Here is a 22,440-nt window from a genome sequence, read left to right as displayed (position 1 = left end):
AGAGCTGTGCCTTACTTTTTTTAAATTTTATTTTAAATTTAACCTGTTTATTGAGCTATAACTCACTGTACAATTCACCCATCTAAAGTGTACAGATTAGTGGTTTTCCCTATCCTGTATTCACAGAGTTGTGTAACCAACCCCGCTGTTTAATTCCAGAACATGTCCATCAGTCCAAAAGAAACCTTGGACACATTAGTTGTCACAATCCTTATCTTCCCACCTCCCCAGCTCCTGGCAGCTGCTAACCTACTTTCTGTCTCTCTCTTTTTACCCTATCTGATCATTTCACTTAAATGGGATCATGCAGTCTGTTATCTTTCAAGTCTCACTCCTTTCACTCAGCATCATGTTTTCAAGGTTTGTCTACATTGTAGCATATGCCAGTACTGCCTTCCTTTTTGTGGCAAATCATATTTCATTGTATGGAGAGACTACATTTTATTGATGAACATATGGGTTGTTTCTACTTTGGGGTTATTATAAATGCTGCTATGAATATTCTTTGGATATTTATTTTCATTTCTCTTGGCTATATTCCTAGAAGCGGAATTGCCGGGTCATGTGGTAACAGTATACTTAAGCTTTTGAAAGATTACCAAATTTTCCAGAGCCACTGCACCATTTTACATTCCCACCAGCAATGTATAAGGGTTCCAGTTTCTCTGCATCCCCATCAACACTTGTTATTATCTATCTTTTTGATCCATGGCCATCCTAGGGTATGCAAAGTGGTATCTTATTTTGGTTTTGATTTGCATTTCCCTGATGGCTAATGCTGTTGAGAGTCTTTTCATGAACTTGTTGGCCATTCGTATATCTTTGGAGAAATGTCTATTTGAGCCGTTTAAATTGGGTTATTTGGCTTTATTATTAAGTTTTAAGATTCTTCGTGTAGCCTGGGTACAAGTCCCTTATCAATATATGATTTTCAGATCTCTTCCCCCATTCTCTGGGTTGTCATGTCACTTTTTAAAAAAAATTTTTATTGGAGTATAGTTGATTTGCAATGTTGTGTTAGCTTCAGGTGTACAGCAAAGTGAATCAGTTGTATATATAGCCACTCTTTTTTTTTTTTTAAAGATTCTTTTCCCATATAGGCCATTACAGAGTATTGAGTAGAGTTCCCTGTGCTCTACAGCAGGTTCTTATTAGTTATCTATTTTATATATAGTAGCGTGTATGTGTCAGTCCCAATCTTCCAGTTTATCCCTCCCTCCCCCTTATCCCCAGTAACCATAAGTTTGTTTTCTACATCCACGGCTCTACTTCTGTTTTGTAAATAAGTTCATTTGTACCCTTTTTTTTTAGATTCCACATATAAGCGATATCATATATCAGATATTTGTCTTTCTGTGTCTGACTGACTTCACTCAGTATGACAATCAATCCTTCCACGTTGCTGCAAATGGCATTATTTTGTTCTTTTTATGCCTGAGTAATATTCCATTGTATATATGTACCACATCTTCCTTATCCATTCTTCTGTCGATGGACATTTAGGTTGCTTCCATGTCCTGGCTATTGTAAATAGTGCTGCAATGAACATTGGGGTGCGTGTATCTTTTTGAATTATGGTTTTCTCCGGGTATATGCCCAGGAGTGGGATTCCTGGATCATATGGCAACTCGATAGTTTTTTAAGGAACCTCCATACTGTTTTCCGTAGTGGCTGTGATAGTGACCAGGGTTCTTGGCCTTCCCCAACCAAAAGAAATTGATCAGAGGCCAGACAAGAAATTCAAACAAGGCTTTATTGGGACCCCTGCTGCAGCAGAGGGGAGCAAAAAACAGGTACCCTTGCTGGCTCGCTCCCTGAGGGGGTGCGAGCTGCTTCCTTATATGGGGTGAGGGTAGGGGTGTGTACAGGGGTCGAGCCAGAGGGGTGGCTTAGGAGGTTTGCCCACCCCTTAGGGGGGGTTGAGTGCAGGGGGCATGCTCAGGACCCTGCTCTTGCTCTCACCACCCTGCTTTTGCTCCCGGCTCTTCAGAAGCGGTATTTGAGTTTTTTGGTCTTTTGTATATTTTGTCCAGAATTTGCCCCAACTGCCCATGCACGCAGTTATTTTTAGTCCCATATAATTTCTTTGTCTTTTGTTGCTCAAGGAGAGGTGTGTCCATGTGCAAGCACTGCAGCAAAGGGTCCCCGGTCCCAGGCCTGTCTCAGCTGTACCAGTTTACATTCCTACCCACAGCGTAGGAGGGGTCCCTTTTCTCCACACCCTCTCCGGCATTTATTGTTTGTAGATTTTTTGATGATGGCCGTTCTGACCGGTGTGAGGTGATACCTCATTGTACTTTTGATTTGCCACTTTCTTGATGGTGTCCTTTGCAGCAAAACATTTTCATTTTGATGAAGTCCAATATGTATAATTTTTCTTATGTTGCCTGTGCTTTTGGTATCATCTTTAAGAAGGCTTTGCCTATCTTGAAATTATAAAGATTTACTCTTATATATATATTTCTAAGTTTGTAGTTGCAGCTTTTACATTTAGATCTGTGATCCATTCTGAGTTAATTTTGTGTATGTGTGTGGAAAGAGTTTCGACTTCATTCCTTTGCATGTGGTTACTCAGCTGCCCCAGCACCATTTGAGAAAAGACTGTTTTTCTCCGTTGAATTGTCTTGGCACCCTTCTCAAAAAGCAATTGACCCTACATGTTAAGGTTTATTGCTGGACTCTCAATCCTATTCCATTGATAAATATGTCTGTCTTTATGCCAGTACCACAGTGTCTTCATTATCGTCACTTTGTAGCAAATTTTGAAATCGAGAAGAAGTGTGAACCTTCCAACTTTGTTTTTCAAGGTGTTTTTGTCTATTCTGAGTTCCTTACACTTCCATGTGAATTTTAGGGTCAGCTTTTTAATTCTTGCAAAACAAGCCAGCTGGAATTTTGACTGGGATGACACTGAATCTGTAGATGAGTTGGGGAATATCGGTATTTTAATAATATTAAGTCTTCTGATCCGTGAACAAGGGGTACAGGACCTCCGCCACCAGGGCAGTCTTATTTAGGTCTTAGATTTCTTTCAAAAATGTTTTATAGTTTTCAGAGTACAAGTTTTGCACTTCTTTTGTTGAATTTATTTCCAAGTATTTTATCATATTTCATGCTGTTGTTGATGGAATTGTTTTCTTAATTTCATTTTTGAGTTGTTCATTGCTAGTATATAGAAACCAGTTGACTTTTTTTGAAAAAAATATTTATTTATTATTTATTTAGGCTGTGCCAGGTCTCAGTTGCAGCACACAGGCTCTTTAGTTGCTGCATGTGGGTTTCTTAGTTACGGCATGCATGCGGGATCTAGTTCCCCGACCAGGGATCGAAATCAGGCCCTCAACATTGGGAGCATGGAATCTTACCCACTGGACCACCAGGGAAGTCCCGAAACCAGTTGACTTTTGCTTACTGACCTTGTACCCTGCAAACTGGCTGAACTGATTTATTAATTCTAACCGTGTTTTGGAATTTCTGTATACAAAGTCATGTCATCTGCAGATAGAGATAGGTTTCTAATCTGGATGCCTTTAATTTCATTTCTTGCTTAATTACATCGACTAGCACGTCCAGTATAGTGTTGACTAGAAGAGTTAGTGGACATCGTTGTCTCGTTCCTGATCTTAGGGGAAAGGCATTCAGTCTTTCATATTTAAGTACAATGATAGCTATGGGGTTTTCGTAGATGCCTTTTATCAGGTTAAATAGCTTTTATCAAACTATTTCTAGTTTATTGAGTTTTTATCACGAAAGGGTGTTCAATTTTGTCAAATGCTTTTTCTGCAACTGTTGATATGACCGTGTGTTTTTTGTCCTCTATTCTGTGGATATGGTGTATTACATGAATTGATTTTCAAACGTTGAATCAGCCTTACATTCCTAGTATAAATTTCACTTGGTCATGGTGTATAATCCTTTTTGTATGTTGCTGGATTTAGTTTGCAAGATTTATTGAGGACTTCTGCTATATTCATGTGGGGTGTTGGTTTGTAGTTTTCTTGTGATGTCTTTGGTTTTGGTTTCAAGGGAATACTGGCTTAATGGAACGCTTTACAGACATGTTCCTTCCTCTTTTTTTTTGCGGGGGGGGGGGGATGGGGGGAAGGGTTTGTAGATTACTGGTATTCTTCTTTAAATGTTTGGTAGAATTCACACCCGAAGACCTCTGGCTTTTCTTTGTGCGTCGTTTATGGATTCCTAATTCAATCTCTTTACTTGTTATAGGTCTATTCGCATTTTCTGTTTCTTCATGAGTCAGTTGGTAGGCTGTGTCTTTTGAGGAATTTGTCCATTTTATGGAGTGTATCGGCCTTGTTGGCATACACTGGTTCATAGGATTCCCTTAGAATCCTTTTTATTTCTTTAAGGTCGGTAGTAATAGCCCCTCCTTGGTTCCTGAAGTGAGTAATTTGTGTTTTCCCTCTTTTTTAACTGGTTCAATCAAGCTAAAAGTTTGTCAGTCTTTTCAAAGAACCAACTTCGGTTTTTGTTGATCTTCTCTTTTCTATTCCATACTTTGGGCTCTAATCTTTTATCTTCTTCCTTTCCGCTTGCTCTAGGTTTAGTCTGTGATTTTTTTCCCAGCATCTTAAAGTGATGCCTGAAGAACTTGCCTTGGGGTCAGACTCTGGGTTCAGGTCCCTCCTCTACCACTTCTCAGCGGTGGGAGTTCCCAAAAGACAGCAAGCCTCTCTGAGCTGGGGTTCTTTCATCTTTCGAGAGGGCCAGTAGTACTTGGCTCACAGTTTGGGGGGTGAAATGAGCTGCAGTCTGTCGAGGCATCATCCCTGACACACAAGTAGGTGGTTAGATGTGCCCCTTCCCATCTTTTCCTCTGTCACACACACAGAAGACAGAGGTGCTTCACCGGCAAAGTGTGTATCAGCAACCTTGACCATCATACTCAGAGTCCGACATCCTAGACTATTCTAATGTTTAACTAGAAGGACTTAAACGTTCCCTTGGGCCTCAGAGAGTTGAGCTGGGGGTTCACGCCCAGGACTCTGCTCTCTTGGTGGCCCTCTAGGTCTGTGTTCACAAGCCTCTCCCGTCCCTGGCTTCATTGGCCCAGGCACTGTGGAAGAGGAGCCAGTCTGCTCAGAAAATTCCAGATCGAACCTTTGGTCAAGAGAGCTGGGTTGCTCTGTTAGTAGAAGCCAGACATCCCCCGTCCAGGCTCTGGGCGGGCATCCCCCGTCCAGGCGGGCTCAAGGGGACTCTAAGGGTGTGGCCAGAGTGCACTGGCCAGCGCCGGCTCGACTACAGGGCGAGGCTTCCTGGGCCGCCGGTCCGGATGGCCCGGCGGGGGCGAGGTGTCTTCAGGCCAGGCTGTAGCACACAGAGCCCTGGACCCTGGTGCTTCACAGCGCCTGCCCTGGGCTGCCCTTTGCCCCCGTCCAACGCCTCATCACCTTGGTTCAGGAATAGAAACGCAGAGCGCTCACCTCCTCTCCGGGAGGATGGCCGTCAGCTCTGTGGCCCCCGCCGGTTGTCCCTTCACAGTCAGAGCTCGTTTGCCCTTCACAGCCTGCTGCACACGTGCCGTTGTTGGCGATGGTGTGAGTAGGACACGAGCTGACTTGGTTCACGTATCTGTGCAGGTGGCGGGAGCGATGGCGCCCCTTGGGGAAGGGAGCGATGACCCCGTGCTGCCAGACCTGCCCCGGGGGCCCCTGCATGCGGCCCGCGCCCGCGCCTCCTTCCCCTGGAAGGAACTGGCGCTGTTCTGGGAAGGGCCGGACATGCTGCGCTTCAAGGTGAGGCTGGGCTGGGCGGCGCCGGGGGACCCTCGTGGTCGGGCAGGGTCTGCTGGGTGGCTGGGTCCTCGGCAGAAAGGTGGGGCGGGCCCTCGGGGAATCATAGGGAGCTGGGAATGCATGAACACAGACAGGTGGAGCTTCCTAAGCCTGGGGCCCTCGCTCTCCCCTGGGAAGGACTCTCATCTCTGTCCCTGCATTTCTGGGTTACACTGCACGTCTGAGGGCATAAGACGTGGCCACGAGAAATCCACATAAGCCAGAGCATAGCGACATTCCATACTTTACCTCCAAATCAGCCATTCCGCGCCCCCTGCCTTTCCAGAAAAACATCTTCTCGGCGCTGGAGAACGACCCCCTCTTCGCCCATCCCCCCGGCAGTCTCTCGCTGGAGAAGTACCGGGAGCTGAACTTCCTGCGCTGCAAGCGGGTCTTCGAATACGACTTCCTCCGCGTGGAGGACTTGCTGGGGAGCCCGCTGAGGGTCCTGGCGCTGATCCAGTGCCTGGGCATGTACGACTGGTCCCTGGCCACCAAGTTCTTCCTGCACACGCTGGTGAGTCGGCCCCGGGAGAGGAGAGGAGAGGGATCCCCGCTCTCACCCTGCGCCCCGGGGCCACGACGGCTCTCTGTCCACATGGACCTAAAACACACTCAGCCTGTGAGAGGCAGACAGGTGCCTTTGCGGGTTCGTGGTTGTCAGCGTTTGCCTGCTTCTAAAGTTTTGGGAGATCTGTGCGTTGGGGAAATATTCATTTAAAGAGATTTCTAGAAAATAAGATAGGAAGCAAAAGCAGAGATGAGAATGTGGGGGCAGATTTTGTGACTTTTAGTGAGAAGACCAATGTTTTTTCAGCCATTTATGCAAATATTTACGCATTAAGTCCTTGGATAAAGTGCAGTGCTGTGAAGTTATAGCCCCATAGGAACAGGAGCGTTGGGAATTTTGCTTTATACCAAAAAAGAAAGAAAGAAAGGGAGGGAGAGAGAGAGAGAAAGAAAGAAAGAGAGAGGGGGGCGGGGGGAGAGGGGAGAAAGTAGGTCAAAGGTGAAGCCTGTGTTTCTGCCTCAAATACATGGGTAGAGCTGAACTTGAGAAGACGGCCTCATCCACGTGCTGTGTGAAGGAAAGGTGGGCTCACTCTGCCCTTCCTGCACCCTCATCCCTCATCCAACCCCCATCTCCTTGCTGTTCATGGACCCTCACAGTTCAGTGTAACTCACGTAAACTGCTTGGGACAAGGACCCAGGTCTCGCTACTCCACAAGGCTGTGTCTCAGGGGACCCTGGACCTTGGGCGCCAGTGCCCTTACCTCTGGGAACCTGATGACCTCGCTGTGGGATGCTGTGGTGCTGAGGGACCATGGTAGGGTGGGTGTGAAGTCCCAGGGCGGCGGCACTCATTAGCTTCCACCTTTTTACGTCATGGTGTTCTGTTTTCAGACCTTTGGATCAGCGATCTACAGCTCTGGTTCTGAAAGACATTTCAAATATCTTCCAAAGATCTTCACTATGGAGGTCAGTTGAGGGTCGTGGTAAGTCGTGAGCTCACGTCCTGTTCCCTGTTCCCCTTAGAGGTTTGTGGAAGGGAAAGCTTGCAGCGGGGGGTAGGGATGCTCCTCTTATCTCATGATGTTTTTAGGCTTTTCACCAAATAGCTAAGGCTGTTGTTTACCAAACTGGGGTGTGCCACATCCCCAGCATTATAGGAATTTAGGTTTTCGTTATCGAGGTAAAGCCTTCCGTTCTCTTCTGCTGCCCGGGAGCCGTTCTTGCCGCCGTGCTGACTTAGCGAGGCCGCCGTCAGCTCTTCCAACCTGCTGCTCTCACAGGCGGGAGCTGCGGCCGGCGGCCGGCATGGCAGGATGGCTCAGTAAGGTCACTGGTTGTTAGATAGGAAATGGAGATTCGGGGCTTTGATGGGGGGTTTAGGCCGTAAGGGAAAGGGTGTTGGCAGGGTCCCTCCACAAAGGGGACCCTCGCCTTACATCATTTTCTGTTTCCACATTAGATTTTTGGATGTTTTGCTCTGACCGAAGTGAGTCACGGGAGTAATACCAAGGCCATGCGGACGACCGCACACTACGACCCCACCACTGAGGTAGGTGATACCCGCCCGTCTGTCTCTGGGCTTCGAGCACGTGAAACGTGGTGTTGTCATGTAATGAGACCAGGAAACCCGTCTTTTTACGTGAGTGCACACTGAGATCTGTCACGCAGAACACTGGAGCTTAGGAGAGAAAGGCTGTGAGATGTGAAACCCAGTCCCACCCGGAAGTCTGTCCTGGTTTGGATTTGGGTGGCATTTGAATGTGGTGAAAGCACGAGCTACCATTTGGTAAAATTTATTTCTTTGTTTACCAGGTTTGGTGTTTGATTTGTAAACCGTTCAGTCTGCTCCTGCTTTGTAGAACAAACAGTAAAGAAGATTCCCTGTGACCCTTGTCCCTCTCTAGCTGTCTGTCTGCATCCCCCTGCCTGTGGCCAGGCTCTTTTGGGCAGTGGCCCAGCCCCTCCGGTCCTGGCACTCCTCCTGCATTCGTGGATTCTCGTGGCACATGTCCGGGGGACCCTGGCGGTCCTTGCTGTCAGAGGGCGCGTGCTCTAGAGGACGCGAGCCTGTGAACAGATGGGGTCGTGGTGTGTGGGGCGGACGGCAGTGAGGGAGGTGGAGAGGACGGGGCGTGCGGGGGACCTGTGACCTCTGCTGCTCGCATCCTGCGGCCCCTCTCCCATCACTGGCGTCGGGCCCCTTTGCCCCCATGTCTCCCAGAGGCCCGCATCCTTCTGCCACTTTCTCACGGTGCTGGGATCCTGGGACCCTTTGGCCTTCACCCGCCTGGCTGGTCGTGTGGTTCGGCAGAGTCCCGTGCAGCAGAGTGAAGCCGTGTCCCGTGTGTCTGCTCAGCACACGGCCATCGTTCACGGGACGGCGCGGGCCGAGTGTGGGCTGTGTGCCTGCCGTGCTGCAGGCTGGGGGCTTGAGAGGATGAACCCGAGGAGCCCCCGGCAGAGCAGGGACAGTGGAGCAGTGGACGGGGGTCACAGTGGGCGCCCCGCAGGCTGCCGGGCGGTGCCTGGGAGCAGAGCCGAGGGTCAGCCACGCTCTCAGGGCTGAGAGCAGGCCGCGTGGCCTCTTGGGTTCTTACCCGTCATTTAAGCTACGACATACCTTTGTCTGCACCCAGGTCTTTCTGGCTCTCGGCCTTCTCTTTCCTTGGCTCCCGTGCCCCTGGGCTCTCGGTGTAGGGGGGACAGGGGGCTTCCAACTCTGGCACAGAGAGGTCAGTGCCTGGTGGCCTGGGTGGAACGCGGACAGGTAGTTGTTTTTGACCCCGTTCCTCTTGGCGTTTGTCCTTAAGTGCAGATCGGTCAAGATTAGGATCCTCGAGCCTCCCACGGGCCGCGGGTTGTGTTGGTCTAGACAACGGGTATTTGTTGAGCACCTACTGTGTGCTAGAAGCTGCGGTGAGGGCCTGGACTCACAGCGGCGAGCAGGCCGGTGGGACTCTTATGCTGGAGGGGAGATGCCGACGGTCACCGGCGTGGAGAAGCTGGATGTGCCAGGGCTGTGGAGACGCGGGGGGTGAGGAGAGAGTGTGGAGGGTGCGGGGAGGGTGTCTGTGTATTATCTCGTGCAGTAGCACACGTACAGTTTATAAAATCATACACACCGCCGGTTACAGAAGGGAATTCTCCCTGTGAGCCCTGCAAGAACAAGGGAAGCTGAACTGGAACCGGCCTCCAGGGGCCTCGGGAATTTATGCGGAGGTGACACGCTCTCCGCTGCCCGCAGGCGCGGTCCATCCAGTGACCAGGACGCCCTCTCCTTGGAGTGTTTCCCGGGCCCTCCATTGGGGCGCCTCCTGGGGGCAGCCCCCAGCCCTGCTTTCCTCTTGCTCTCGTGCTCTGTCCTGCCTCCCCAAGGCCCCGGCTGTGTCCTCGGAGGACCTGTTGCCTCCTGTCTGCTCCTTCTTTAATTCCTGTGCTTGTCTGCCTCGTGCTCCTGGGCTCGTGGGGTGTCATCCCCTCGTCATCTCTCCCAGCCTGTAGGTGGGAGAGACAGGGCGAGCAGAGGGACAGAACGTCATGAATCAGAAGTGGATGAGGGGTCAGGCAGGCGTGAGGCAGAGGAGGGGACCCGTGCCTCCTCCCAAAGGCCGTGTTCAGGGGAGGCTTGCTGGGAAGGTAAACCCTGTCGGGCATTGGCAGCTTCCAAGGTATTTTGCGTATATTTTATTGTTCGACATACTGGTCATCGTTTTCCATAGGAAGGTGCTTCTTTAAGTCGTAAGACCCAGCACGTGCTCTGTTTAAAAGCAGGGCGACCTGTGCCACGCAGGAGATAACCTGCAGCCTGTTCTTGCCTTTGCCTCAAGAGACTCTGAACAGAGAAAATTGAGTGTGTCAAAGAGAGAAAGAAATTCCGCGTATTCCCCAGTCTCCAGCTGTAACTTTAATTTTTTTCCCTCGTGCAGGAACTCATCATACATTCCCCTGATTTCGAAGCCGCCAAGTTCTGGGTTGGCAATCTGGGCAAGACGGCTACGCACGCGGTGGTGTTTGCTCAGCTGTACACGCCCGGGGGCCAGTGCCACGGGCTGCACCCCTTTGTCGTGCAGGTAAGGGCAGGTTTTATCGAGGGGGTGTCTGGCCAGTCTGGAGACATTTTCATCACAGCTGGGGACGGGGTGCTTCTGGCATCTGGGGTCCATACCAAGGGTGCCTTTAACACCCTGTAGTACACACGACAGCCCTGCTGCCAACCCCCGCCAGAAGCCTGACCAGCCCCAAATGTCAGTGTGCTGCCGCTGAGAAACCCTGAGCCCAGGATCAGCTGGGGGAGGATCTCCATCCTCCTGGGGGCCACACTGGCATGGTGGGACGCCTGTCCCCACCCCCCAGGCTCTGGCAGCCGGTCTCAGGGGCTCCAGGAGTCCCGACGTGAAGTCTGACTTGGGGGCTTTCGTGTAGCCCCTTTCTGGGTCACAAACAGAGCTTTGGCCATCGGGGGTGCCTGGGATGGCCGGCCTGTTTCCCGCTGCCAAGGGCGGCTGCAGTGTCCCTGGACTTGGAGCTCTGGGAGGTTCTCCAGGACCTTTCTCTCTGGGCTGACTGGATACTGAATGACACCCTGCTTCCCCCACCCCCAGACCCATTCTGACATTTTTTATTCTCAAAGACTTTTCTGATGGGGGCGGTGCTCTCATGAGAGAAGAAAAGCATCATTTTTTTTTAAATTGAGCTGAAATTCATGTAACATGCAATTAACCATTTTATTCATTTTTAAATTAAATTATTTTCTTGGTCTTGCTGTGTGGCTTGCGGGATCTTAGTTCCCCGACCAGGGATTGAACCTCGGCCCACGGCAGTGAAAGCGCAGAGTCTGAACCACTGGACCACCAGGGAATTACCAAAATTAACCATTTTAAAGTGAGCAATTTAGTGGCATTTAGGGAATTCACGATGTTGTATCTCTCTAGTTCCAGAGCGTTTCCTTTCTAGAAGAAACCCCGTGCTCATTCAGCACTGCCTCCCTGCCACCCTCCCCACCTCTGGCAGCCAGTGGCCTGCTTTCTGTCTCTATGCATCTCCCTCTTCGGGATGTTTCATATAAAACGCATCACGCGCTATGTGACCTTTTGTGTCTGACTTCTTTCTCTTCACGTGTTTTTGAAGTTCATCCATGTTGCAGCCTGTCCCAGAACCCCCTTCCTTTTCAAGCCTGAATGATCCATTATGTGGATGGTCCACAGTCTGTGTATGCATTTGTCCTTTGATGGATGTTGGGTGGTTTCACCTTTTAGCTGTTGGGAGTAATGTCACTGTCAACATTCATGAGCAGTGGCTGTTTGCACACCAGACTTCAGTTCTTCGGGGTATGTACCTAGGAGTGGAATTGCTGTGTCGTATGGTCATTCTGTGTTCAATTTTTTGTAGAATCCCGTACTAGTTTCCACCATTTTACATCCCCACCTGCAATGCTGAGGGCTCCAGTTTCTTCACATCCTTACCAACACTTGTTATTTTCCTTTTTTTCCCCCATAACCACCCTAGTGGGTACGAAGCAATATCTGGTTGTGATTTTGATTTGCATTTTCTTAATAACCAACGATGTGGAGCATATTTTCCTGTGCCATTTGCCTATCTTCTTTGTCAAAATGTCTATTCAAATCCTTTGCCCTGTGGAACCAAGCAGGGACTGAGAAAGCAAGGGCTGTTTGCTCAGAGCTGGCTGAGCCGGGGGTCAGCCTTTGTCATTGTTATGGCAGAGACCCAGAGGCAGGCAGAGGCGTGGGCGAGCTTCCCAGTGGAGAAAAGGGGGCTCAGGGTGCCTGACGGGGCTGGGGGCTGGGAGGGTCTAGAAGGGGGGGCATTCCTTGTGACTGGTCAGAGGGCAGGTGGGGCCTTCTGGGGTTGGTCCTGAGTCGGAGGCAGGACAACGATTAGGGAGGCCGTCAGTATTGATCGAGTCCTGGCCGATTGTCCAGCGGTGGCTGTTTGGCCTCCTGGCTTGTCACTAGAGACAGCAGTCTGCCCTCCTGCAGGTCCGACTCCCAGCAGGCTGGCTCCCGGGGCTGGCGGCTGCGGCCCGAGGGTCAGAGCCCTGCTCTCGCACGTGGTCTGGTCATCGTCCAGTTGTAGTATGTTCAGACCCTCAGTTCCTTTCTTAATCGGATTGTTTGTGATTTTTGGTGAGTCGCAAGGGTTCTTTATATATTCTGCATACCAAGCCTTATCAGATGGATGGTGGGCAAATATTTCCTCCTGTTCTAAAATTGTCTTCACTTTCTCGATAACGTCCTCTGTGCACAAGGGCTTGAATTTTGATGACGTCCAGTCGACCCATTTCCCTTTGGTGCTCATGTCCTTATTTTTCAATTTGCAATGAACCCCTGCAGACCAGGTGTACTTTTTGATACCTAAGGCAACCATACACTGTTTCTGGAGTATAGATTTGTACCCGAAGTGAACTTCTTACGGAAATCGGACTTGAATGCAACGTCTTTCAGTGTCTCCGGCTCTTAGATTGTAGAGCCGCGGTGTTCTGGATTCTGTTACACGTTGTGCTTTAAACACTCAGTAGGGTGTTGCGGCCCTCCATCTGACACATCCTCTCTGTACTTAGTGTACCTAGTGCCTATCCAGTGCAGGCTCGAGGGCGGCATGGATCCTGTCCTCGTGGAGTTTACCGTCTCCTCAGAAAGAGAGGTTGAAATAAGTCATCCCAAAACTATTTAATTAGAATGTGATATGTGCCACAGGTCATTAGCTGGTAAGTGGAGGGGTATAATTTTTTTTATTGGAAAATTCAACAGGATTAGTTCAATACAGTGTAGTGATTTACGCTATTTAGGTACCAATACTTCTTTTCCTTTAATTAAAAAAGTTTTGTGGTTTTTTTTATTGAGGAATACTTGATTTACAACGTTATTTTAGTTTCAGGTGTACGATACAGTGATTCAAAATTTTTATGGTTTTTACTCCATTTAAAGTTATTATTAAATATTGGCTATACTCCCTGTGCTATACCACGTATCATTGTAGCTTATTTACTTTATACGTAGCAGTGTGTATCTACCAGAGGGCATAATTTATTGCAGGTTTGTTATATCACATCAGGTGGACAGTCTCCAAATATTATGGGAAACGTTATACGTAAATTGATACAATTTAATACTTTTGAGGAGACCATTAACTTAATTCTGGTTTTGACTTTAGTGAGCGTCCTTTCCTTGATTTGAGAGGTTAACATGAAGTTTGTAAGGACGATGTTATCATTTCTTTCCAGATGAACTGAAAACTGGCATTAGCAGTGTTTTTCTGTTTGATTACTTGAAAATCACTAACTGTTTTTTATATCTCTTCTCCTCTCCATCTTTTTTGTTTTGTTTTGTTTTTGTTTGTTTTTTTTTTTTTGCGGTACACGGGCCTCTCACTGCTGTGGCCTCTCCCGTTGCGGAGCACAGGCTCCGGACGCGCAGGCTCAGCGGCCGTGGCTCACGGGCCCAGCCGCTCCGCGGCATGTGGGATCCTCCCGGACCGGGGCACGAACCCGTGTCCCCTGCATCGGCAGGCGGACTCTCAACCACTGCGCCACCAGGGAAGCCCTCCATCTTTTTTTAAAAACTATTTTTTTCTATTTCATAAGGATTTCAAGAGTTTTTATCTGAATCTTCACTGAGCCTTATTGTTTGTCGCTAGCTTTCGATTTTATTTTATCAGTATTATAAAGTTCAACTAAATTAGCTAACTGTTCCACTGAAAGAAAGAAAAACTAGCAATTCATACAAATAGCTAAATTTCTAATAGTACAAATTCAGTAGCTCTTTAACACGGAGCTTTTTTTCAGCCTCCGTGCCGTTGACATTCGGGGCTGGATAATTCCATGCTGCGGGACCACCCTGTGCACTGTAGGATGTTTAGCGGCATCGCTGGCCTCTCCCCACTGGATGCCTATAGTACCCGCCACTTATGACGACCCAAAATATCAACAGCCATCGGCAGATGAGCCTGGGAGGGGAGGGTGGCGCAATCACGCCTGGTAGGAATCACTAAAGGTCTTTGAGAACGAAACTCCATACTGTCCGCTTAGAGCGCACGAAGCGAGGACAAGTGAGCCAGCTGTCTCTGTGTGTGTTAGTAAGTATATTTACAGGAAGCTCATTTGGGGGAGCAGAGATTTACAAAAGTGATCCACAGCAGGTGTGTGCACAACCATTTTGTCATTTCATTAAAAGCCAGTGGAAAGTCCTCCATCTAAAACGTGACGGGGAAATACCTGGCCTCCTGCAGGCAGCACATACCAATCAGCTCCTCCGCCAGTGTCCTGGGGCCGCCATAACCAAACAGAGCGCCACACACCGGGGGCCTGAAACCACAGAAATTTACTCTCCACAGTCTGGAGGCCAGAGGTCTGAAATCAAGGTGTCAGAAAGGCCACACTCCCCCCGGAGGCTCCATGGGAGGGTCCTTCCTATCTCTTCCAGCTTCTGGTGACCCCAGAGTTCCCGGGCTGTGGTCGCTTCCCTCCCGTCTCTGCTTCCGTCTGCACGTGGCCCCCCTCTCTCCATGCCCTCTCCTCCTCTGACTCTTGGAGGACAGCGGTCATTGGATTCAGGGCCCACCCAGGTAACCCAGAGTGACCTCACCTCCAGAACCTTAATTATATCTGCAAGGACCCTGTCTCCCAACAAGGTCACATGTTTGGAGGACACTTCAACCCGCGGCAGCTACACAGAGGGAGCCTGTGGCTCGGTCGCTGGGGGTTTCGAACACTTTCATCTTGATTTTCGTGTGGTCGTAAGCGTTGCCATCTGTGGTCTGTGCAGATTCGGGACCCGAAGACCCTTCTTCCCATGCCAGGGGTGATGGTTGGCGACATCGGAAGGAAGCTTGGACAGAACGGTCTGGACAATGGGTGAGCGCACACTTTGTACTTGACGGTCACTCCTCCAGGGGTCGTTCCTCAAGGCTGCCTGCTCAGTACGTCCTACCTGTGAGCCCACCGGCTCCCTCAGTGCTGCCCCCGTACCCTCCCAGGCTCCTGCGGGATGCGCCTTACCTCTGCACTTGAGATCATGTTGGAAAGGGCCGGGTCCTGTTTGTACTCCAACCTCAGGAGACATAAGTGGCCCCAAGTGCAGAGCACACGAACTTCTCCCCGGCAGGTGGCCGCTCCAGCTCTCAGGCCAGGCTCAGGCTGGACACCCGTATCCCGTGGGGGCCTCAGCCTGTGACCCGGGCCCTGCTCCCCGTCCTGGAGCTCAGGCACCCAACAGGTGTCCACGCTGGTTCTGGGGACAGAGCCAGGTGCCGGGTAGCGGGGGCAGAGTGGCCTGAGATGAGACCTGGGCTTGGGGAGCTGGAGGGGGGCAGGTGGGCAGGCGAGCCACGTCAGGAAGGGCCTTGGAGTCTCCCTGAGGGATTCCCGGGCTCATTCATGGCATGAGTTTTGGAATCAGATCTGGGTTCAAATCCTGGGTCCACCTCTGCCTCTTTGTGTTATCTTGACCAGCTTTCTTGGCCGTCTCCTCCTCTGTAAGGTGGGCATGATGTCCCCAAGCCAGGCCCTCGCGTAGCCCTGCCTGGGGGCCAGGCATGGTCTTACCGACCTTTGCTACCTGTCAGTGCTCTCTTCACCTGCGCCTGCGGGCGGGACTCACATGCCGTCTCCCGGAAAGCCTGGCTGAGATGCTTTGTGCCCCTCTGTTCTCCTGAGATGCTTTCTACCTGGGGGGGAAGCACAGCCGGGGGTTCCTTAGTCGTGTACCTCACGCTGCGTCTCGGGAACGTTTGCATACCCGCCGCTTCGTCGGGGGGGCAGAGAACAGAGGAGGCTGCCTCGCCGTAGTTTGAGCCCGCTGCTTATCCTGACCCCGGTCGTTTTGAGTGTAAATCAGGAGGCAGCAGCTCATCTCCGAGAAAGAAGCTGGGCCAGGTGGTCTCCCACCACCCTAAGCGTGGAGAAACCTCCTTTCAGCTGTCCCCCCTCCCCAGAGGTAGGGGAGCTGGGGGCACGGAGAGGGTCTCAAACCTCTGCTTGGACCCTCAGAACAGGTGGGGCCCCAGCCTGTACCAGAGAGGGCGGGAGAACCATCGATTTTCACTCTGTGTAGCTGGAGGAGAAAACGGAAGGATGTTGCTGAAAAGTGAAACCAGAAACACACACACACACACACACACACACACACACAGCCCTTCTAACCTATACCTGTCTAGAGCTTTGAGTGCCTCTCTTGCTGGCCTGTGAAAAGAGCCTGTTAATTAACGCTGGAGCCTGGGGTGGGGGGAGGAGGGTGTCAATTCCCTTCCATCACTGCTTTGTGCGGGTGCATGGGGCCCCCCCAACAGGGACGGGCCATGTGGCCTGTGGTCCTTGGGACAGGGGACGCTCTGCAGCCCTCAGAGCGAGGCCGCCACGCGGCTTGGAGTGTTTGAGAAGATGGACCCGACCTGGCTGAGGTGAGGCAGCATCAAGGAGGACCATGCAGGAGGTGGAGGTGGAAGGCCCCGTCTTGCTCTGGGCCCTGAGCACGAGCGTCCTTTTATTAGATCCACGCGTCCCATTGTGGGACCCGGAAAATGCGTGTACGGTGACTCCATCTGTGGAAGGGTCTGTGCTCACACGTAAGGCCGGGCAGGTGTGTCTCCAGGCGCCTGGCGGTGGGAAATGACCCTCCAGCTGTGAACAAGTGCTGCTGGGTCACTGCTGTCCAAGGAAGGCCTTGGGTGAGGTCACAGATCTCCAGTCCCCGTTCATTTGGTTTTACAAGTTAGAACCTTTAACACTGTTTGGGGACATCCGTGAAAAACTCTGCCCTTGGTCCTCCCAAATCAAGTCCCGTTTTATTTATTTTTATTTATTTATTTTATTTTTTAACATCTTTATTGGAGTATAATTGCTTTACAGTGGTGTGTTAGTTTCGTTTCAGAGACTGTTAGTCCCGTTTTAGAGACTGAGTATTTGTTTCTTATTGCGATGGTCCCAGGGAGTCACACCAGCGTAGCAAAGGCCCTCCTAAATAAACATGTCACGTCCGACGGGCAAAGCCCTTCTGAGACTCAGCAGTGCCAGCCCGGTGCCGCCAGGGGGCAGCATGGTGACTACCCTGAAGCCGGCTCAGAGCGGCGCCCCCAAACCAGAGTCGCCGTTCCCATGGGGCCACTTGGAGGCCGGCAGACAGGACGTGGAAGCAGCCGTACCCTGAGCCTTTGAAGGTTCAGTGGTGCCTGGGGTCCCTCGGCCGCTGGGCTGGGGCTGGGATGTGGGCCAGGGGCAGTGACGCAGGCAGTGCCCGCCCCGCCAGAAACGCAGCTGTCCCTGCCAGCTTCGGGGCGCACGCCCAGCAGAGGGCGCGCGGGTCTGAGTCCCTGGCTTTCCTTGTTTGCAGGCTGCTTGCAGAGCAGGGTCGCGATTGAGATCTTTTATTTTGAAAAAGTGGTTAACAGTTCATAGGTAGATCACAGGGATTCGTGAGTCTGTGGGAAGACTGTCTAGAAATCAGAGGCAGACGTAAATTGCACGGATTACTTTTAGCCAAATAACTCTAAAAGCAAATCAGTAAAGATCCCTCAAGTGAACTGTTGAGCCTCACCTTCAAGGTGGGCTGCAGGGCATCCTCACACTTGCTCAGAGGTGAGGTGAGGAAGCATCTCCAGAGCGGCTGGGAGGACGTCCCATGAGGCTCTGGGGCCCAGGTGGGGCTGGGGCAGCAGTGAGAGGCCCCAGGAGCAAGGAGGCCACTGGGACGTGGAACGGGTGGCCCAGGAGGAAGGGGGTGCAGGGCCTGGGGCAGGGTCTGCCGCCCGCAAGCCCCCCAGCCCTGCCGTATGCTCACACTATCGTGTCACACGCACACCCCGTGTCAGATACGACCTATGCGGCCCCCCGCCCCCCTGCCCTCTGGGGACACTGGGGATTCTGACCAGGCTGGCCAGCATCGACTGTTTCTGGAACAGCCTTTGCCACATGGCAGTGCTCAAAAGAGAATGTGTAAAATTTTGATTTCAGTTAAACTCCAGCGAATAGTTTTGCGACTATAAATATATCCAGCCTTGTTCCATCCCTGTGTGGCAGGGAAGGGTGAAGATTTTCCACTCCTTGAAGAGGGCGCTCTCAGTTGACAGCATCAGACTTGGAAAAGCATTCCTCGCCTTTCAAGTGATGAGCTGGACCAGACCAGGGACATCGGCACTGAGGCCGGGCGTTCTAGAGACGTGGGTCCCGGGGCCAGTCAGAGCCGCCCCACAAAGGCCCCGATGAGTGGCTCCCTCCAGGCAGTGCCTTCGGGTGCTCGGGCCGGGCCTGCGTTTCACACGCCGGAGGGAGACCCTGGCCTGGATGCTGCTGGGGGCCTGGGGGCCTCACGTGCAGAAATCCTAGTCGCTTCCGAAGGAATTTGGGAGGGGCCCCTCCAGCCGCCCCACGCCCAGCCCCGGGTCTCAGCTCTTCCCCAGGTGCACTGGCTCTGTCACCCCTCAAGGCTGCCCCGGGACTCGGGGTTCTGTGGAGGTGCACCAGCGCCCTTAGGATGATGTCTCGTCGCTGTTGATTCATCCCCGGTACTTATTACGTGTCTTCTAGGTGCCAGGCATGTGGCCCCCTTATAACAGGGTCACTAACGGCCACCGAAAGGCAAGTGGCTCAGTGGGCAACGTGGCCAGGACCGCCATCTAATGGTGCTGTGGGACCCCTGGGTGCTCACCTCGGGGCAGGGGTGGGAATCGTGGCAGGCATCTTGGAGGAGGTGGCAGCGCTCTGAGGGCCGTCGGCCCCGAGGCCAGGAGAGGGCCTGGCCGGCTTGACGGTCACAGGCAGATGTTACGGGCTGTGGGCTACGAGGAGGCCGGTGCTGTTGCAGCAGCTGACAGGGGTCCCGCCGGAGGGCTTACCACGTTTCCCTACGGGTTTAGATTCTGTTGGTCCCAGGGATCCAAGATTCTCGTGCCGGGTGTGACCATTCCGAGCCGAGGTTTAGACAGGCCTCTGCTCCCGTGTGCGGGACGGGGGGACGAGGTGGGGTCTGGAGAGAGCCAAGGGGGAGGCTGTTGCAGGAAATGGGACAAGAAGAGGCACAGACCATCAGGACACGGCCCGGGGTGGGGGTAAGCACCGTGGCTCGGGACGGTGCCTGGGGAGCCACGCAGCCTGGGATCCAAGGAGGAGCTGGGGGGTGGTACGCGGAGCTGCCCCCCTTCTCCGCAGGGCACTGCTCTTCTCCCCAGAGCTGCTTCCTGTGGTTCAGTAAAAGAATGTTCCGTGTGACATCGAAACTGCTTAGAAATCAGATAAGGCGCTGTCGGAACTATTGATATTTTAAGATGGTTTGGGTTTTTTTGCACAGTATCTGTACCACCCGTGACTTCACATAACCTTGTTCCCTGCACTGTCGTGAGATAGATTTTCCTTCCTGACAACCACAGAAAACACCTTCGATTACTGACACACGCGTGATCCCCAGGGATGCGTGTGCATGCGTGTTCTCAGCTGCTCAGGGGAGCTGGCTCACCTGCCCCTGGAGCCCTAATGGGATGGTGCAGTACTCCTGTTTGACTCGGGACGTTTAAAACCTCAGTTTGCTGACTTTGTCACTCCGTGTGTGGACTCTGGTGCGGGATTCAAGTGTGAGAACCAGAGATTCTCATCTTTACGAAAACGGTCCCGCCTTTTCTGCTGAATGACCGGTCCCGGGTGTTCTGGCCGCAGCGAGCGAGGACGTTTCCTCCCAGCGTGTAGTGTAGCGGGAGCCCGCGTGCAGCCCTGAGGCCCGAGCGCCGGCGGTAGTGGGGGTGGGGGCGCTCGCCTGCATCATTACCAACAGACGGCCGCTTTACCTCACGCAGAGCCCATCACTCACACCACCTTTTGCTGACGCCTGCTCTTTTGAATAGAAAAATTTGTTGAAATGTCCTGTCTACTGGTGCCTTCTCTCTCCTGCGTTTTTGTTTTGTTGTGTTTTGTTAGGTTTGTTTTTTTGGTCTTTTGGGGATTATGTCACCTTTTGAGTTGTCCTTTGCTTTTTTTTTGTTTTTTTGCGGTACGCGGGCCCCTCACTGCTGTGGCCTCTCCCGTTGCGGAGCACAGGCTCCGGACGCGCAGGCCCAGCGGCCGTGGCTCACGGGCCCAGCCGCTCCGCGGCATGTGGGATCTTCCCGGACCGGGGCACGAACCTGTGTCCCCTGCATCGGCAGGCGGACTCTCAACCACTGCGCCACCAGGGAAGCCCTGTCCTTTGCTTTTATTTGACTGAGTTTCAGGAGGGAGAGGAGATAAGCCCCGGGGGCCGACCCCAGTTTAACCAGAAGTGCTGTGTCTCCACACAGATTTGCCATGTTCCACAAGGTCAGGATTCCTCGCCAGGACCTACTGAACCGCTCAGGAGATATCACCCCCGAGGGCACCTACGTCACCCATGTTAAGGTACAGCTGCCTCCAGGCCCACAGGACACCCACCCCCTGTGCTCAGAGGGGGACAGTCACCACAGGAGCCCGTGGCCCGTGCAAACCTGTCTAGGATCAGGTCCCAGTGCCGCCAACAGGGACGAGAGTGCTTGGGTCAGCCACACCCCCAGGGCTCCGAGCACGATGACCTCCCCCCACCCCACCCCTGCCAGCCCCCCCGGCATTTCAGTCAGGGAGGTTGCCCCCACCGGTGCTGTTTCCCACCAGGGGCTTAAGAGTGAAAGGGTCGCCTGGTGGGCTGTGCACCAACGGGGGTGACGGTGTCCTCCGGTGTCTGACCACGCCCCTAAGTTCACTGAGTGTAGACATGCAGTGGCACTGGACGCTTTCCAGACGTGGTCGAGTCAGGGTAGCTGAGCCCTCCCGGGCCTGAACCCACAGCCGAGATGACGCGTCCCGGGAGCACGTGTGCGTGTGAGAACCCCACCTGACATTGAGCTTCGGCTGCTTGGAGCCAAGAGAACAGGGCTTCAGCGCGTGTGACGGGTGCCTCCAGATGATGAAAGAAGCTAGAGGTGACACAGGAAGCCGTTCAGGAATGGAAACAGCGATATACAAAAAGAATGAAAAGGACAAAAGTAAGTCACTGAGAGAACCCAACAGATGGGGTACATACAGCGGGAGAGTGAATTAGCGGTTGGAAATCAGAGTGAAGGAGGCGGCAGGAAAGGATGGAGAGAACCACAGAGACAATGTTTTGCAGAAACGATGAAGATAAATGTCTCTAAAGTAAAGAAGAAAGGAAACCTTGACGGAGGGGCCCATACAGGGGGAGTCAGGGTCTCCCATCCCACACTCACTGCAGAGAAATGTCAGAACCTCGTAGAGAAGATGCTGAGGCCTTCCAGAGAGAGGGTGCTGAGCCAACTCCCACGGAATAAAAGCCCCTTGAGTCTCAGAGTTCTCCGGCACGACGCCGAACGCGAGAAGTCAGTGAGATGACATTTCAAACCATTGAGGGAAAGCAACTGTAAACATGCTTCTTCTAAATCCAACTGGACTGTCATTCGTGCATGAGAACATAACAAATATTGTCGGCCAGAGGCTTGACATGTTGCCACACAAATACCAGAGTGGACATAATTTTGGAAGAAAAGTCCGAATAGTAAAATAAGTGAACCCAGGAGAAGCAGCAGGGGGTGAGGGAGGTGCAGGTGATGGGATAACTTGGTGAGCCTTACGGGCAGATGTACCCACACGCCGCCGACGGCCCTTAAAGCACAAGCCACTGTTGGAAACAGCGATAAGCGCGTTGCGATTTACAACACGTTAAAAATAGACACACACGGGCAATTACCCAGTTTCAAAGATCAAAAAGGACAGCAGCTGGCCATCACACCGCTTAGAATGGTGGTTTGATGGACCGGGAGGAATCCCAGGCGGGGGGTGAGGGGGTGGGGGAAGGAGCCTGGTTTATAAACGAAATGTCGGTGCCAGCCATGCCCTCTGCTTCGGCTCCTGCGTCGCTCTCGGCACGGCTGTCCAATCCTCGGTGGGACTGGGAGCGGGGCTTCGTACTTCCAGGTGGCCGTTTGCAGGTCTCTGCAGATGGTGCCCCGTCCTCCTGTCACTAGGCATCCTCCGTGCCTCCCCACAGCATCCCGTGATGGGGACGCCGGCCCCCGTGCAGCTTGGCCTCCTGGGCCCAGGGGCTTGTGTCTGGGGCGTCCTGGGGGCAGGGCCTGGAAGTGTTGAGTGAATAGAGGAGCGCCCCTCCAC

At 52.2% G+C, this 22,440-nt stretch overlaps 1 protein-coding gene across 3 annotated transcripts in view; it reads left to right on the top strand.

The window, feature by feature from the left end:
- Window positions 1-22,440, top strand: part of ACOX3 (acyl-CoA oxidase 3, pristanoyl) — a 48,095-nt gene that overhangs the window by 1,369 nt on the left and 24,286 nt on the right. For 2 of the 3 annotated variants that reach the window (XR_003795630.1, XM_029235770.1), the window contains exons 2-8: window positions 5,601-5,756; window positions 6,082-6,312; window positions 7,200-7,274; window positions 7,768-7,857; window positions 10,235-10,378; window positions 15,089-15,177; window positions 20,583-20,679. Coding sequence is in view for 2 of the 3 variants with exons in the window: in XM_029235770.1 (XP_029091603.1) it covers window positions 5,601-5,756; window positions 6,082-6,312; window positions 7,200-7,274; window positions 7,768-7,857; window positions 10,235-10,378; window positions 15,089-15,177; window positions 20,583-20,679 (882 nt within the window). In the remaining variant the exon portion in view is untranslated. The remainder of the gene's footprint in view (window positions 1-5,600; window positions 5,757-6,081; window positions 6,313-7,199; window positions 7,275-7,767; window positions 7,858-10,234; window positions 10,379-15,088; window positions 15,178-20,582; window positions 20,680-22,440) is intronic. The other variant, XM_029235771.1, reaches the window with a different exon arrangement.

The sequence above is a fragment of the Monodon monoceros genome, unplaced genomic scaffold, assembly GCF_005190385.1.
Source record: "Monodon monoceros isolate NGI ecotype Baffin Bay Population unplaced genomic scaffold, NGI_Narwhal_1 Super_Scaffold_20, whole genome shotgun sequence".
Lineage (NCBI taxonomy): Eukaryota > Metazoa > Chordata > Mammalia > Artiodactyla > Monodontidae > Monodon > Monodon monoceros.
The sequence above is the reverse complement of the archived record's forward strand: the minus strand, read 5'-3'. Positions and strand labels throughout refer to the sequence as shown.